The 16668-nt window shown below is 41.4% G+C and overlaps 2 protein-coding genes across 3 annotated transcripts; one reads left to right on the plus strand and one right to left on the minus strand.

Annotated features, from left to right (window-relative positions):
* The first annotated feature begins 992 nt into the window (after nucleotides 1-992).
* LOC115367330 (double-strand-break repair protein rad21 homolog A-like) lies at nucleotides 993-12282 on the plus strand. 2 transcript variants are annotated; one of them, XM_030063005.1, is made up of 14 exons: nucleotides 993-1116; nucleotides 1952-2146; nucleotides 2818-2947; nucleotides 3396-3495; nucleotides 4938-5044; nucleotides 5400-5609; nucleotides 6136-6258; nucleotides 6479-6607; nucleotides 7392-7615; nucleotides 7874-8030; nucleotides 8709-8854; nucleotides 9161-9343; nucleotides 10002-10085; nucleotides 10577-12282. In XM_030063005.1, exons 2-14 carry the CDS (start codon nucleotides 2003-2005, stop codon nucleotides 10766-10768), a joined length of 1929 nt encoding a protein of 642 aa, XP_029918865.1. In that variant the 5' UTR covers nucleotides 993-1116; nucleotides 1952-2002; the 3' UTR covers nucleotides 10769-12282. The 2 variants fall into 2 exon arrangements, with proteins under 2 accessions (XP_029918865.1, XP_029918866.1); XM_030063006.1 differs by having other exon boundaries at nucleotides 6482-6607.
* Nucleotides 12283-12996: 714 nt separating this feature from the next.
* utp23 (UTP23 small subunit processome component) lies at nucleotides 12997-15892 on the minus strand. The gene is made up of 4 exons (XM_030063007.1): nucleotides 15755-15892; nucleotides 15455-15674; nucleotides 15150-15324; nucleotides 12997-13625 (listed from the first exon to the last, which is right to left on the minus strand). The coding sequence occupies exons 2-4, from the start codon at nucleotides 15640-15642 to the stop codon at nucleotides 13233-13235; spliced, it is 756 nt and encodes a 251-aa protein (XP_029918867.1). The 5' UTR covers nucleotides 15643-15674; nucleotides 15755-15892; the 3' UTR covers nucleotides 12997-13232.
* Nucleotides 15893-16668: the final 776 nt, after the last annotated feature.

Genomic DNA, 16668 nt, shown 5'->3' on the forward strand with positions numbered 1-16668 from the left:
GCTGTGTAAGAGAGAGTGTGTGTTGGTGTAAGCCTGAGTGGACCGTTTTCATGTGTTGTTAAGTGTGAGATTTATTATAATTATAAAGATATCTCAACTTCATACAATTTAGTCAGTGGAAGTCCTTCAGGGGAAGTGATTTTTGTTAGTCACTGATAGAGAAAAGGGGTGACAACTAGAGATTTTCTTTTACACACTAACTGTAAAAGTCGACCTGGTGTGGGATCAAGACTGCTCACAGAGGGGCGTCAAAGCTACTCAGACAGCTGAGGCAGAAAGGGAAATGACAAGTTCAAAGAGTGCCATATCTTCAATGGAGTCATTCCTCTTATTATTTTGAGCACAATAAAGTTGTGGGGCATTTGTTCTCGATTTGTAAACTGTCAAGGACCATTGTCTTGAAGCTGATTAACTGTGGTGAACTCCTTGGATTTGGATTTCTCATGGTTTTCCCCCTAAGTATCTTAAAGGTTAGAAAAAAAATCTCACATTCAGTATCAGGTTATGGACAGAGAATAACACAAGGGAATGACCCATGCACCTCCACATAATATGCATATGTGTGCAATTTGTAAATGAGGACATAAGAAAGCAATAAAAAAAACCCTGCTAAAACATGACAAGTGAACTCCATTGTTGATACTGAATTGCAGGACAATGCTCTTATTCTAGTACATTGCACATCAGTGATTTCAATGCAACCTGGACCAGATACAGCCAAGGTAATACTTTATTTCTCCCAAACATGATTTTAGGGATGCATCATTTCTGTCCGATTATGGAAATATCCCTGGATTTGCTCCCAAAAATCTGTTCACCTTGATATGAACCTGCGAAACAGCACAGTAAAATTACATGCAGGAATACGGTTCAGTCGTCCATGTTGGTGGTTGTTGACATTATCAAAATTTCAGAGGATGAACTGTCCAGCAGCGGTGGCCCAGCTGACCGGCAGCAACATCCTGTGGATTCAAACTGCTGCTTTGGGCGGGCGGAAGAGACGACAGGGGGAGAGGCGCCATCTTGTTTGTTTTAGTAGGAGGAGGGGTGGGAAAAACAGCTACCACTAGCAACACTACGGCCGCCAAAACGGGAAAAGCACACTAGGGGTAACTGGTGAGTCCCTATGTGGAAGAAATGGACATGCGGTTCATTTTTAGGATGTTGAATTATCACTCAAATACATTTCTGTGTCTCCCGGCTAAAATCGCCATGCCTCGCAGAGCTCATTTTTGTAACTGACAGTGCTAACGTTAGCCAACTGACGCTAACCAGCAGCTAACGTTAGCTAGCTTGTCACACAACAAGGCTGAGTGGCATCTGCATCATCACCTGTTGTGATTCAAGCGGATGTATTCTTTTAATAAGATCGTCTACACTGCAGTTTACACGTTGTTTTGCTTGTAAATTCAAAACCGGCGTGCTTAGTCGTTAAAGTTTACCACCAAACGGGCTAACGTTATGCTAACCGGCTGTATGGTGCATTTGAATGACGTGAACGTCAGAAAAATTGCTATTCAGAAACGTTGGTGTGCTTTATTAGTAGACGATGGAGTTATGGTGCTTTTCGGTGATAATAAGAAGTTTGGCATCTGTGTTTGGCCGAACACACATAATAGAAACACTGCAATTATTTGTCTGCTTGTGGCTAATGCAGTCAAATGCAACATGGGGCATTTATGTATGTGAGGCCCCCGCCCCCTTCCACTTGCATTTCACTGATTTTTAGGAAAGCCCTCATTAATTCACCCTGCATCCTGTTATAAACCTCTGTCATAATTCCCATTTAGAGAACATTGTTTGCATCTTGAAAGAGCCTGCACTCAATGGCTCAGGCAACACAATAAAGGTGTCCTTTCATGTGTCATGCTTTGTTCCCACGTTTCAAGGTTGTAATTTGAATCATATGTTTTTTTCTCCTCCCCACCTGTCTGATGTTTCCTCCATCCAGGCTTGGCAGCCCCCCTTCCCCTTTCCCTTGTTGTGAGAAGGAGCCGGGACAATGTTTTATGCCCACTTTGTCCTCAGCAAACGTGGGCCGCTGGCTAAAATCTGGCTGGCGGCCCACTGGGACAAGAAGCTGACCAAGGCTCATGTGTTTGAGTGCAATCTGGAGAGCAGTGTGGAGAGCATAATCTCACCTAAGGTACTTTTCAAGGTTTCACTCTTACAGCTTCCTGTTGTCCTTATAATTTTTAAAATGATTTATGAGTATAGGTGTTGCTCTTGGATTAGATGCCCTATAAGGTCATAGTGTCCATGTATATTCAGCTGACCTGACTAGTCATCTTGGGTCAGCACACAAAATCTGAGGCATAGTTGAAATACTGTAATGTTCTAGTATCATGTTTGGTATTGGTTATTAGTTTATTACAGGTAAATACAGGATACAGTAGCAGTTGTCACGTTGTCAAGCTGTAAAGTTTGCTTCAGCAAATCAAATCTAACAACTTCAAATTTATCTAGAGTGGAGTGTTTTGAGGCTTAAGGTGTTTGACTTGTTCTTGCTTAAGTTTTGACATATCAACATTGCTTTTATTTTTAGGGTTTACATGCAAATAAAGCTGTGTATCATCAGCATGACATTCACATTGTTATTCAGGCGGTGCTGGTGCACATCTCATGATGTCAAATGATACTTTTCACATATATGATTGACTGTACTGCTTTATGTTCTGCATCAAATGGGTTTTGTCACAAGAACATACACCCTGAATCTGTTTTGAAATGGCATCATGATTTCATATGTATATGATACACAGAACCAAGTGTGTTCAGTAATAATTTAGGGATGCCTTTTTGTCTTATTTTTCCCAGGTGAAAATGGCGCTGCGTACATCAGGTCATCTGCTCCTTGGGGTGGTGAGGATCTACCACAGGAAGGCCAAATACCTGCTGGCTGACTGTAATGAGGCCTTCATCAAGATCAAGATGGCCTTTAGACCAGGTAGGAGACAAAATGTGACTAGTCAAGGCTGGCTTAGGCCAAAAATGATTTTAGGAGTGACAGGATCCTCTCATCTAGTTATTATCTCAAATCTTTATTGGTAGGAGATTGAACTAAGTCTGTAACTAAACATTTATTAATATATAAAGACAAACATCAGTGTAGGTTATAGATTTCTAATGTATGCAGTCTTCACTTTTCCTAAATCTTTTAGTTAACATTGTTGCAAAATTGTTGTTGCAAATGTACCCTTCCATTTTCTGAATTAGGCCCTTTATATTCTCTTTCCGCACTCCTATTTAGGATTTCAGTGTAATATCATGAACTGAGCCTGAGTCAGCACTGCTGCCTGTGATATCACGTAACAGATTTTGTCTGGGATTATGTGTGTGAGCATTGGAGGACTAGAGCATAACCTCTCCCGTCCCCCCTCCCTGTGGTGTTTCAGGTGTGGTGGATCTGCCAGAGGAGAACAGAGAAGCAGCATACAATGCCATCACACTACCTGAGGAGTTTCACGATTTTGATCAGCCGCTACCAGACCTAGAGTAAGTTGCTACTTGTCTATTTCTACATATGTGAGCATGTCTTTCCGCTATGCTGCTTTTAATATTGTTGTTTGTGAGGACATGGGGACAAATGTTTTTGTATTTAGCATAACACTGGATTAAACGAAACATCCAACCTAGTTCACTTGAATTAGTATCTTCTATTTCTGGGCCCTTGTTTTGTTTGGGTGTATTTTTCTTAATCCTGTGTGTAACTGCCCCGTTGTAGATTATGTGGCACAGTGAATGATTTCCATTTCAGCTACAATGGAGTGTCACGATTCACACTGATCACAGGATTTCTAGAAAATCATGTAATTTTGAAAAATCTGCTCCACACAGGGAACGCAGTGTATTTAATAAATTCTTGGAGCAAGTCATAGAGTTTTGTCAATCTCAGTAAAAAAAAAAAAAAAAAAAAAAAAAAAATTATAACTATTGATTTTCCAATTGTAATATTTATTTTCCATTGTGTTCATCGTATTTTGTCTTCCCTGCAGAGTAAAATGGAATAGTAAACATGAATCTGTAGTGTGTTTAATGTTTTTTAATCAGTTTTGACAGCTTGGTAAGCCTGGAGTTAGCAGAAAAGTGGTCGTTTATCTAAAACATCAACAGTAAACATCAGGTTTTTGTGTCAGTTCCACAGAGTCAGCGAACAGGGGCTTCTTTGTGCACCTGCCCTTTTGCACTGACATTCAGCAGTCATACAGGGAGAGGCAGAGACACTGATTTCCCGGTGGACGCCAGCCTCAGTAGATGAGAATTCAATGCAGCCACACGACATGCTGCATTTTGAGAAAGGGGAATGACTCTTGCTTATCTCAGCTGGAAAAATTAATGGCTCCGCTGTTACTATTGCTGCTGCTCTCTCTGGCTGTACATAGCCCAAAGCTGAATGCATCAAACTCACAATTGTTCTCTTGCCATTGGTCGCAAGTCATTCTGGGAAATTTAGGAGAAATCTAAGACTGCATGCAGATGGGATCAGGGATTGTGGCAAAACTGCAAAGAATCTCATTCATTTTAAAAGGCAGGAGTGTGTTTTGGCTGCAGCAGTGTGTTTTATAGGGGATTCTGCAAAAACACACAGTGGTGTCTAGCAGAGAAGCCAGAGTCAACTTTTGCTGCAGTGCAACTCTGCGTCAGTCTGTGGTGGCCAGTAGTGTAGCTGGTGAACAGACCAAGCAGGCAGACAGATGGACGGTGTAGTGACACACCTGCACCTTCGCATAGTCCTGCAGAAGTATCCAACGGTGTATGTTTTTTCCCTGTGACAGCATCTTTATCTTTGTGCCTAGTCTTCTCTGGTGCTGATTGCGTGTGTCTTACCCCTCAGTCTGCCACAGCTCCAGCTAAGATTAGGATACATTTCAGGCAAAGTACCCTAAATCTAATATAAATATAGTATTAAACCAAACCTGTGGTGTGTTTTTTCACAGTGACATTGATGTGGCCCAGCAGTTCACTCTGAACCAGAGCAGAGTGGAGGAGATCACCATGAGAGAGGAGGTGGGCAATCTCAATCTGCTGCAGGAGAATGACTTCGGTAGGCATCTTAATTTTGTGTTTTCTTCTTCTGCACAGTAATGCATTTAGACACTGAACCCTAGGAGCTACCATGTATTACCATTTTATTTTCTCTGATTCACAACTGTGTTAGAGGATGTGGGGATAAAGGCTTTGTGTAAAACATGGATAATTGTAGTTTTTAAGGGAAGAGAGCATCAGACATTCTCTGCATAAATAGTGTCCATCAGTATACAGATTTGAACCGATGACCTTCCCATTACAGGCACTCTTCTCGCACTTTTTAGACAGTTTTCATTTTTGTGGTTGTTATAGTTCACACTCTACACATTTACTATTTGAGCAGTATAGAAATAATGAATTCTTTTGTACAGCTGACTTTGGAATGGACGACCGGGAGATGATGCGGGAGGAAAGTGCATTTGAGGTGGACATCATGGGTGCATCAGCTTCTAACTTGCTGCTCGAGGCTGAGGGCGGAGCTAACCAGATGGCCGACAAGTCCAATCACCTGGAATACGATGATCAGTACAAGGATGACTTCGGAGACAACCCCATGGAGAGCAGCGAGGGAGGGATGCTGGGTAAGGAGGCATTGAATGAGATTATTCCAGTTAGTGTTATTTTGTTAGTTTGTTAGTCAATATTTTAGCCAAAGAACACACACTTTAACTTTAGTAATGAATAAACATAGTTTGTTTTTGGAGAGTGTGGAGTGCTCAACATTTTACAGTTGCATTTGTTCTTGTTGAAGCATGTTTCGTCTAAATAGTGGTTCAAACGTGCCATAGCTGGCTTTGGACAGGAACTTGGTCTGAATGCGTTATTGTCAGTGCATCGTCCTCTGTAGCATGTTCCCATGGTTTATGTTGTGTGTGAGGAGGCTGTATTGCGTCATTACAGCCGCTGGAAATAAATTTTTTAACAACCTTAAACAGGGAGCTTTTTTGAGAAGTGCATCTCTTTTGTGTACAGTGAACGAACTTGCACTATGGATCCAGTACTCGATGTGCAGCCCTCCTTACACCACATGTATATTTCAATTTCAGGCATGTAAATGAAGCTCTTGTCTAGAACATCTTAACAGTAGTACCTACATTTTTTGAATAGTGGACAAGCTGCTGAGCAACGAGGACGGAGGTGGCATCTTTGACGACCCTCCTGCCATCACAGAGAGTGTGATGATGCCCCAGGACCACGGTGACGATGATGACGATTTTGATGCTCTCTCAGGTAAATTTTCACAAAATAACACTAGAACCTGAATAGATGCCGCTTTTTGTTGTTTTGTGTTGCAGATGGTTACATAATAAACAGTTGAAAATACAGTGTCCATATATCTTGATAGAAGTCATTTTTTATGTCACAACACCTACTTCAACTGGCCCCAGACTGAAATACTGTGTGTGTGTGTGTGTGTGTGTGTGTGTGTGTGTTCATGTACTATTAATAGCAGGAGCCCCAGACAGCCCAGACTCAGGTCCCACAGAACCCCTGCCTGCCATGGCTGACCAGACAGAACAGACCACCCTGGTACACAACGAGGAGGAAGCCTTTGCCCTGGAGCCTATTGATATCACAGGTACGTTAGTGTCAGTCAGGTGGAACTTGTCAGGGCTTTTTCAAACTAGAGATTTCAGGTGATTTGGACCAGTAGAAAACTTCGATATTCCTAGATCACTGCAGTTTCCATAATTTGTTGTTCAGCCTTTGTTGTTGCTTAACAGTTCCCTTGTTCCCAGTGCCCTTGTCCTGCTTCTTGCATTCATGATCACAACCTTGGACGCAGCTCTATGATTACATGTATGATCACCTCACCTCAACTGGATCTGAGTAGCACTTTGGCCGCAAACAATTGAAATCTTCAAAGGGATTTGTTTTTTCTCACATGCTTAAATAGCGAATGCCATCATGATTATGCATTCTACCTGTTAATTTAAATTCAGTTGACAATCCATTTGCATTCTGCATGTGAACATAATCAGTGATTATTAAATTGGGAACCTTGGCAAATTTAAAACATTGTCAGCATGCCCCTTTGCTCTTTTGGCAGAGATGTTAGATAAAGGACATTTGTACAGTTTTTGAGAGTGTTAAGATTTTGTTTTGTTGACAGTATTGAGGGCTTTAAAAGTCTTGGGGAAAAAGATTAAGTATATAAATGCCTGGAAATTCACTATCACCACACACCACTAAATATTAGTTGGTCAGTTTCCGGTTTTAAAAAACTGAGGCATGTGAGTATGGAATGGGAATTATGTTGAGACCATGTTTTTATTCAGAAACGCTCTTGCTGTACTATCAGTATCAGAGCTGTTTTGATTTGCTGTGCTGATTTCGTCTCCTTGTCCTTTTATCTCATGCAGTAAAGGAGACCAAGGCGAAGCGTAAAAGGAAGCTGATTGTGGACAGCGTGAAGGAGCTGGACAGTAAGACCATCCGCGCCCAGCTGTCTGACTATTCAGACATTGTCACCACTCTGGACCTGGCACCTCCCACCAAGAAGCTGATGATGTGGAAGGAGACTGGAGGAGTGGAGAAGCTCTTCTCTCTGCCTGCTCAGCCTCTCTGGAATGCCAGGCTGCTCAAGGTAACAGAGAGCAATAGATGAAAAGGAGGGGGAGTAATGTCTTCCAGTTATGATCATCATAATGTAAAACAGACATCATTGTAAACATTTTCCCTCCCCAGCAATTTACTGATGATTTTGCCCTAAAATCAGCCCCCCTTTCAGTTTACAGTTAAATTCATTGGACTTTACTGGCAGGAATGTATACCTATAACAAAGCACTACAAATTCAAATAATGATCGTATTTCTTTCTCTCTCGCTCTTGTTTTTCTCTCTAGATGTTCACAAGGTGTTTGACACCACTGGTACCCGACGAGCTGAGGAAGAGGAGGAAGGGTGGTGAGGCTGACAGTCTGGATGAGTTCCTCAAGGATTTGGAGAATCCTGAGGTGCCCCGAGAGGAGACCATGACCCATCAGCAGAGAGACATCATTGGTAAGATTTACACGTGTATCCTAGGCTTTAATTTTATTTCTGAGATAAATAGTTCATCACAGAAATGGTACCACTATCAGGAATGACCATATTGTTTGACTTTCAGTATGATTGTCTTGTTTTAATACTTGAATTATGATTAGTTGAGTTTATGGTGTGTTTAGGTGGTAGGTAGAAATGAGGGAATGAATGCAAAATCTGCTGACATGGAAAGCAGCACCAGTCTGTATGGTCTGGGGAAGTGGAGGGGACAGGTTTGTACTGGTTAATGAATGTCAAGGAAGGAAGGAATTTTGAGAAATTGATTCCTGACGGGGATAGATTCGAGAGTCTTGGTTAAATCCTATACAAGCGTAAGAGTAAAATGCTTTGGTTTCAGCTACTCAACAAGTGAGAGTATGTACAAGGAATTAATTTTTGGAACAAGTCGTGGTGTATAATGGAATTTCCTTAGACTCAATTCTAAAAATCGGCTCCCTGTGGGTATTCTTACTCAGTGAGAAATAAGGGAAGAAATACAGGGAGGACATAGGAGGGAAAGCTCAGGATTTTATCCCTGGCTGGTGGGGGCACACGTGATTCTTGAGGCAGGGGTTTAAACCAGACAACTGTTTCTAGGCATACAAACCAATTATTTAGCCCGTGGCAGTTTCTCTAATATGTCCATACCCCCTACAGACCAGACCATCATGGAGGAGCCCAGCGTTCTGCAGGCTTCAGCCATGGAGGGCAGCAGGACCACGCTGGACGAGTCCGTCATGCCCCCTCCATCTTCCCAGCGCGGACTCAAACGCAAAGCCCAGGACACAGAGCCAGCCCTGCCTGTGAGTACAGCTACTCCCCTTGCAGTAGACTCTGTACATAGTGAAGCAGATGAACCCATCTTTACACACCTAAGACTATTCTGCCTCCGATACTCCATATGTTGACGTCAGAGCTCTGGCCACTCTCTTCACTCTCACACTTTTCCTGAATCTATATACTTGTAACACTCTCTTCTGTTGATTACTCCTTTTGTACTGCTGCTACCCATACACTCTCTCTCTCTCTCTCTCTCTCTCTCTCTCTCACTCTCTCTCTCTCTCACTCGTTTCCTCTTTCAACATCACTTGTGCTCTCGCTCCCTCCAGATGGGTACCCTGGACCAGCAGCAGCCGCCGCCACGTCCCTCTGGTGTGTCTCAGCAGCTAGAGGTGTCCAATGTGGAACTGCCTCCAGAGGAAACCACTACCAACATCAGCCAGCTGATAGAGCTAGACCTGCTTGGTGACAAGAACAAGGAGAAGAAGAATGATGATGACTCCGATGAAGAGGTGAGGCTGATGCACTCAAAAACCTGTACAGTACATATTTGTTTTATTATTTTAACATGTATTTATTCAGGAGAAGTGAACTCAGCACACTTGCTCTTTTAATCACCCTCCCAGTTAAATACACATTCACTGATGGGGCTGCAAAGTACATTCTTATACTGTTTGCCATTGAACTGCTGCAACAGTTGATGGTTAATTGCCTTGCCCAAGGGCACTTAAAAACTGAGAGAGTGACTCTACTGTCCATGAACAACTGCTGTCAAATTGCACTTGAGAAAGGCAGGAATGTTCATATTGCTCCATTTTCCAGGGAATGCACAGGCCTTCACCGTGAGCAGTTACGTGATTAAAAATGGGTTACTGTTAAATAGCTGCTTTTCCACAGCGTTGTCAAAGAAGCCTGTCAAGTGTAAAGGGCAACACCATGTATGAGTAACAAGCATTGAACAGCAGTAATTACCAGCCCTTTTTAGACCTGTAATGGAAACTTTGCCAATGATTTCATCTCTACTAATCAGTAGCCAGAACAGTAATCAGTAGATTTTACAGGATACAAAAAAAAAAAAAAAAGGCTTGGCATTTTTTTATTCTTTGGTTGATTCTTTGGTCCTTTTGTATATATTAGCCATCGGTGTTAATCACTATGTTTGTCTGTTAGGAGGAGGAGGCGCAGGGGGGAGACCAGGATCAGGAGGAGAGAAGGTGGAACAAAAGAACCCAGCAGATGCTCCATGGTCTGCAGGTAAGTGTGTCACATGACCAGACAGGACAGCATGGCTACAATCCAAATAATGCCACGTTCATTAGGGCTGTCATGGTATCGATTTTTTCTTATCACAGAGAAGAAGCAATGTTTGCCACCAGTGCCCCCTCCCATCCAAAAAAATATGTACATGATAATAATTACAGTTTTAGTATGTTTTTTTTTTTTTTATTGGACTTTACTATTATTTTAGCATGTACAAACAACACAGAATGAACTGTGAACAAAGCTGTTTATTGTTTTTATATCTACTTAGCTGGTATTGTAGGCCAAGTGACACTTTAACATATCTCAAATTGACTTTTGCCCGTATCTCTGGAACCAAACCTCCTAACGACCAGGAACCAGGTCCACCTTGGGGTTCTGGGGGACTCTGAACACACTGGTCCTGGTCTCATGTCTTGATGATGTTCCGTTCCGGAGATACATAATTTTGACACTTAACATTGCACTCACTCACTCTGCCACAGAGGGTGATGGCCAAGACGGGCGCCCAGTCGGTCAGCCTGCTGGACCTGTGCAGGAACAACAACAAGAAGCAGGCAGCCGCCAAGTTCTACAGCTTCCTGGTTCTGAAGAAGCAGCAGGCGGTGGAGCTCGTCCAGGAGGAGCCATACAGCGACATCATCGCCACACCCGGACCTCGCTTCCACATTATCTAGGAGACGCAACTTACCACTTCACTTTGTATTTCTATTCCAAAAAAACCCCACTTCCCTACTCCCTGCATCTGGTCAACACAACACTGGTTTGTTTGTTTTTTGTTTTTTTTAAACACTTAATTTTATGTTTTGGGTTTGTTGTTGTTTTGTATATGATGTGTATTATTTTGTGTGTCCTGGTGCATATTTTTTTAAACTTCAGTGTACTTTTTTGTTTCAGTCTTAATGTCAAATAGTAATGGGAAGAATGGAGTCTGACTAACATGGTTGATTTATTAAATTTTTTGTCACTGGTTCCTGGTGCATCATGGTAGACAATTATGAGATGCCAGTGATAATTTAAACAGCCATGCTACTCAGCAGTTCATCTGTCCCATTACTGAGGGGAAAAAAGGTTCTCATATTTTCTACGATATTACCCAACAGGAGCATGTAGTATATCCACCCAGTTTGTGCAACAACATGTTTTAAGAGCTACTGCTAATGTAGTGATTTGCGGATTCTACCAGCAATTTATTGGTGTCCAACTACAGCGTAGCAGCCTCAAGCATTCCAGACGACAAGTTCTTTTTTGCTTTACAAATGTTAAACTTTGCTTGCATCGTTGACTCTGTTTAGGCCTCTCAAGAATCGGCAAACTTACAAAAAGGGGCTCCATAGCCGGATCAGCCTGTAGATGTTGTAAACATCAGTGGTCTGCCATAGTTGCATGCTCTGTCCTGAAGTATTTTATTAGTTATAAATTGCACTAGAAACTGTGTTTTATACCATCTTACTACTAGACTTCCCTTGTTCTTAAAATGAGTTTCATGATGCGACTGTTTTTATCCAGTGGTCCTCTCTGCAGATGAATAGTTATTTGGTTATAACTGGATGAGATGCTGTGTATTGACTATTCAGCTGTTGTGGTCTACCAGAGCATCACTTCAACAGTGTCCTGATAGTGTGAATCAAGTAGCTACCTGTGAGTGTAAAACAGCCTCTGTTCTATATTCATTGATTGTAGTAATATATATAATAGTTATATAGAATATTACGCATTCATTGGATATTTATAAATCATTTTATTTCAAAGCAGGATGCATTGTTACAGTTTAAAGAATGTGACTTGGTACCATGTGATCAAAGTATGAATGCACATATTCACCACATGCAAAACTCATTTTAAGAGAGAGCTCTCCAAACTGCAAGACGCATTAGATGAACAAGTAGACCAACTCATTCCTGTGCCACTTCCTCTCCTCGTCTCTTTGTAAGGACAGCTGAATGCATTGTTTTTGATATCCACTCCCCCTCAAATTGTATATCATGTAATGTTTCAGTGCATCTTATATTTTAAACTATGTGCCTGTAAACTTGCTTTTTTTATTTTGTATAAAACCCAAGTACAGATCTTGTAGATACTGACAGAAAAAAAATGCTGTGTCAGAACTGTTACCATGCCATGCCTGTAGTCCTGAGCCCCGGCAACTGTTATGTAACTTTTTTTAATTAAACAAATACTGTGAGCAGTATTCTGTGACTGGCAGTATGTCTTATTATACAGACATTTTTATGCCTCTGCGCCGGCGACAGCTGTGGCCAGAGGCATTATTTTTTCAGGTTGTCCTTCTGCCCTTTTCTTGTGAACGTGATATCTCAGGAACTCCTCGAGGGATTTTCTTCAAATTTGGCACAAATGTCCACTTGGACTCTAGGATGATCTAATTAGATTTGAAGTCAAATATCAAGGTCACTGTGACCTCACAAAACACACTTGACCATAACTCAATGGTTAATTCACTAATTATTAACAGTTTCACACAAACATCTAATAGGATACAATGATGACATTTTATGTCCAAAAGGTCAAAGATCAACATCACTGTAAAATAATGGTCTGCAAAAACTCTTCTCTGGCCAGTATTCAATGCCATAACTCAGCATTTTGACTTGACATCCTCACCCTGGATGATAAGCAGGACAGTGGGCCTCCTGTTCCTCTGGTCATCCATCACAGGCTCACTGGTTCTGCTGACACCGACCTTACGGTGAATTATTGTTGCATCGTGTGATGAAGCTCTCTATCAGTCCTCAGAAACACTCAAAGTGAAGACAGCATGTTCCTCACTGGAAATTATTAACAGACATGGGTGTAAACTGGAACTTGCCAGGCATACAACCGTGAGGCAGTAATTCTAGTTTAATATACAATAATATCTGGGCAGACAGAACCAGTGTACAGAATGTGTTTTTGATAGAGATTACATTTATTTTAGAGGGTAGATAATAAATGTTAATAGGTGATGTCTTAATAACTCACCGGACATTTTCTGAGCAGTACAGTATCATCATCAATCCTCACATTTAGCAAAATGTATATTAAATTCTTTGATTTCTTCAAATAATACTTAGAAAAGGAACAAAATGTCTGTTATCGCTATATTCACACACAATGAAAAGTCTCTGGCTGCCGGCCACACTGTTAACTTGTGACTGGGGCTGCCGGCGCGCTCTCAACTCCATGCTTTCCACGTCTTCTGTGCCGACTCCTTTTCTTCTCCCCGTCTGTTTTTTTCAGTGACGGCGTGGGCAGCCCTTTCTTCTTCTTCTTCAGGCAGCTCAGAGGGTTGGGGTTGCTCTGTTTCCTCTTGCGCTTCTTGCCCCGCCTCTCTCCCTCGTTCTGGCCAATGCCCTGCTCCTCCTTCAGGCTGCGGATGCTCTGCTGCTGGGCCGGGGTGATCAGCTCTCCCATCTGGACGGCCTGGACGTGGTCGAGGGACGACTGGCTGGGCTTGTCCAGCACGATGGTGTTGAGGATGATGTAGAGCAGAGGCACCCCTGGGATCTTCTTCAGGCCCGCTGTCACCTCATGGTCCTGGAGATCACACACACACGTTGAATAACCGGCTTACACCACACACTCCTACTTGATTTGCTTGTCTTCAGCATGTTCAAGTGATATCAAGTGATAAATCCTTACGCATTCTCATGATGCTAAATTCCACTGAATGAAAACTATACTTCATATTGCCAAGGACCCCGATAAAAGATTCTTTTTGTTCAGTATTAAGTATTAAATTGTTTAGAAGCCAATTTTGTACACTCACTGGCCACTTTCTCAGGTCCACCTGTACAATCTAATGCAGTTCAATGCAACAGCTGTGTCATAAATTTTAACTTTTAAGAAAGTTTATAATGTTCAGTTTTTGTTGACATTGTGGAGAATGTGTAAATTTATTGAGAGGTGTTTCTAATTTTTTGTCCTCCGTATTTATATACATGAGGGGGGCCAGAATATTGGAAACACCTCTCAACAAAATGCAGTCCAGTACAACAGCAGCACTAACTGTGAGCTCAATGCCAAACGTGGAACTGAATGAACACCTCTTTTACTGTGACAAAAAGAAAACCTGAGCATTATAGGCAGCAGAAAAGGAAACTTAATGGCAGAACAGTAGGATTAGATTGTATTAGATTGTACAGGTGGACCTAATAAAGTGACCACTGAGTGTATACTGACAAATACAGCACTGTATAATAACAATCTTTTTTGTAGTCTGACAATTTCTAGTGATTTAATTAATAGTAAAATTAATTTGAATTAACTTGACTCAGCTGCAGTAACAGATTGTATGGTTAAACATTTCCACACCACTGTTTTCTATTCAAGGACCTTTGTGGCAGGTTTGCTCGTCTTCCTCATCATTCTTGCTGAGCAGAAAGCCCTCAGCAGTAGATGCAGAACAAAATCCCAAGTCGAACTAAATCCCTCTAGAATCTGTTTTGTTTTATTGTGTTTTGCGCTGCTCCACGTTTACTTGTGTTTGTGTCTGCATAACATCTGACTGCTGCGACAGTCACAAAGAAACTATCCAAATGGACAGAATGTAACAGTGGCAAATGGGATTTTTATTATGGTATTTTGGGTGAACTGCTCCTTTTTAAAAGGTTGAAACACTGTTGAATACGCCAATTCATTTTTTTCTGCACTGTCCTTTGTGCAGACATCTGTTCACACTTCATTCTCTCACTTTTTGGATGTGCATATGAGTGACAGGGAGGGAGAAAGGTGGCAGATGTGTGTGCTCTAACTTCATTTTTGGAGCAATCTCCCGCCCAAAAAAAACACTAAAATTGGACAATTTTATACCCATACCTGATACATGCAGATGTTTCCTGACCCACAATATTCCCTCACTTTCGTCTGTCCGCTGTGTAATTTTTGTCCGATGAATACTCTCGCTGTCTTGCTGCTGCTGTTTGGTGTGATGGGTATGCTGGAAGTCTACTTTTGTCTTTTTAACTTTTTATTTTTAGCATCCACCCGCTGCCATCAAGAGGTTTTCCCTTTTCCCAGGCAAAAAAATAATGAAAAATAATTTTTAAAAAATGAATGTACCTGCGTGGCGACAAAGTAGTGGTGTGGGTTGGTGTCCTCCAGCATGGACAGCAGACACTCTGAGGCAGGGACGGGGCTCTTGAAATGCTTACAGCTCCTGACCTGGAACCTCTGCAGGATGATTTTGGCCCCGTACAGCTCCTTTCCCAGGGACTCCAGCTCCTTCAGGGCGCAGCTGAGGCCACACACACACACACAGAGGGACAGATGTCACACTATACTTTAAATGAGCGCAGTAAAGCTATAATCACACCATCAGTAAATTTGGGTTTACAATGCAAACAGGGGAATGTGCTCTTCCTCACTTGGTGGTGCAGAGCTGCACCTCGCCCATCAGGTACTTCGGCATCTGCTCCTTAATCTGGATCTTGTTTTTCAAGGCCGCCTGGCAAAACGTGCCGTCGATGAGGATCTGAAACGGCTCCCTGAAGCTGAAGTTGTATTTGTAGAAGCTGATGGTTTTCTTGGCTTGTTTCTGCCGCTTGATCTTCATGATGGCTGGTCGGTGAAGCTAGGAGCTGCTTACTTTGAAATAAAAAAAATAAATAAAAAAAAATAAACCGCTTTTGCTCACTGTTGTCAGATATATAGGGGATTCAACTCACTTTGCAAGTTTTGGTGGATAACTCTCCAGCAGACTTCAAAGTGATGAGAGAGGCTACTTCAGCGTGGAGGATGCATTGTAAACACGCTTGCGGTGCCACCTTCTAATGCGTCCGGACGGAAACCAAATACAATACGTGAGTTCCGACGCCCTCCGCGGCTGTGGGCAGTGTTGCAACACATGTGTGATCGTCAGATTAAGTTTAAAGGGCCATGCAAGCGGTAGTTTCTGTTTCTTTTGCATTTGCCGTTTTAACATAATGTGGGTTTGACATGATCTTGTGGTTTCACACCCTGGACATGTGCAGCTTGGCTATAAATAAAGGGTCATAACACTGAGTGACGGTAATCAGAAGTAATTTCCAGAATAAACATTACAATATAATGCTGAAACACATGTTGGGCCTACACGTGTACAAATCACAGTAGAACAATAACAATACAGCAGCCATAACCAAACAAATGAGAAAATAAATATAATGCTTAGTCACGAAAAAACAGAGAATAAATATATACAAATGAAATAATAATAAAAGATAATACATATTAAAGGGATGAGAGCGGTTAAATAAATACATTAAGGGCTGTGCATAGTATATTCAATAGTATATTTTGGTTGATTCCACATTACTAGAGGTAGAAATTGTTATTATATATTGCTGTATTTATTTATTTATTTTTTCCTCATACATTTACATTTGTGAACATTAAATTTGGCCATGAGTAAGATTTGATGCATATATAAAAAATAAATACATAAAAATAAAATAAAATAAAATAAAATAAAAATAAATAAATAAATAAATAAATGAATAAATAAATAAAAACTTAGGTAATCATAGAAAAAAGTCCAATATTCATGTTGTACCAAGTAGAGTGAATAATAATGCCATTATATGTAAAATTAAAGACAAAT

This window comes from Myripristis murdjan, chromosome 11, assembly GCF_902150065.1.
Source record: "Myripristis murdjan chromosome 11, fMyrMur1.1, whole genome shotgun sequence".
Taxonomy (NCBI): domain Eukaryota; kingdom Metazoa; phylum Chordata; class Actinopteri; order Holocentriformes; family Holocentridae; genus Myripristis; species Myripristis murdjan.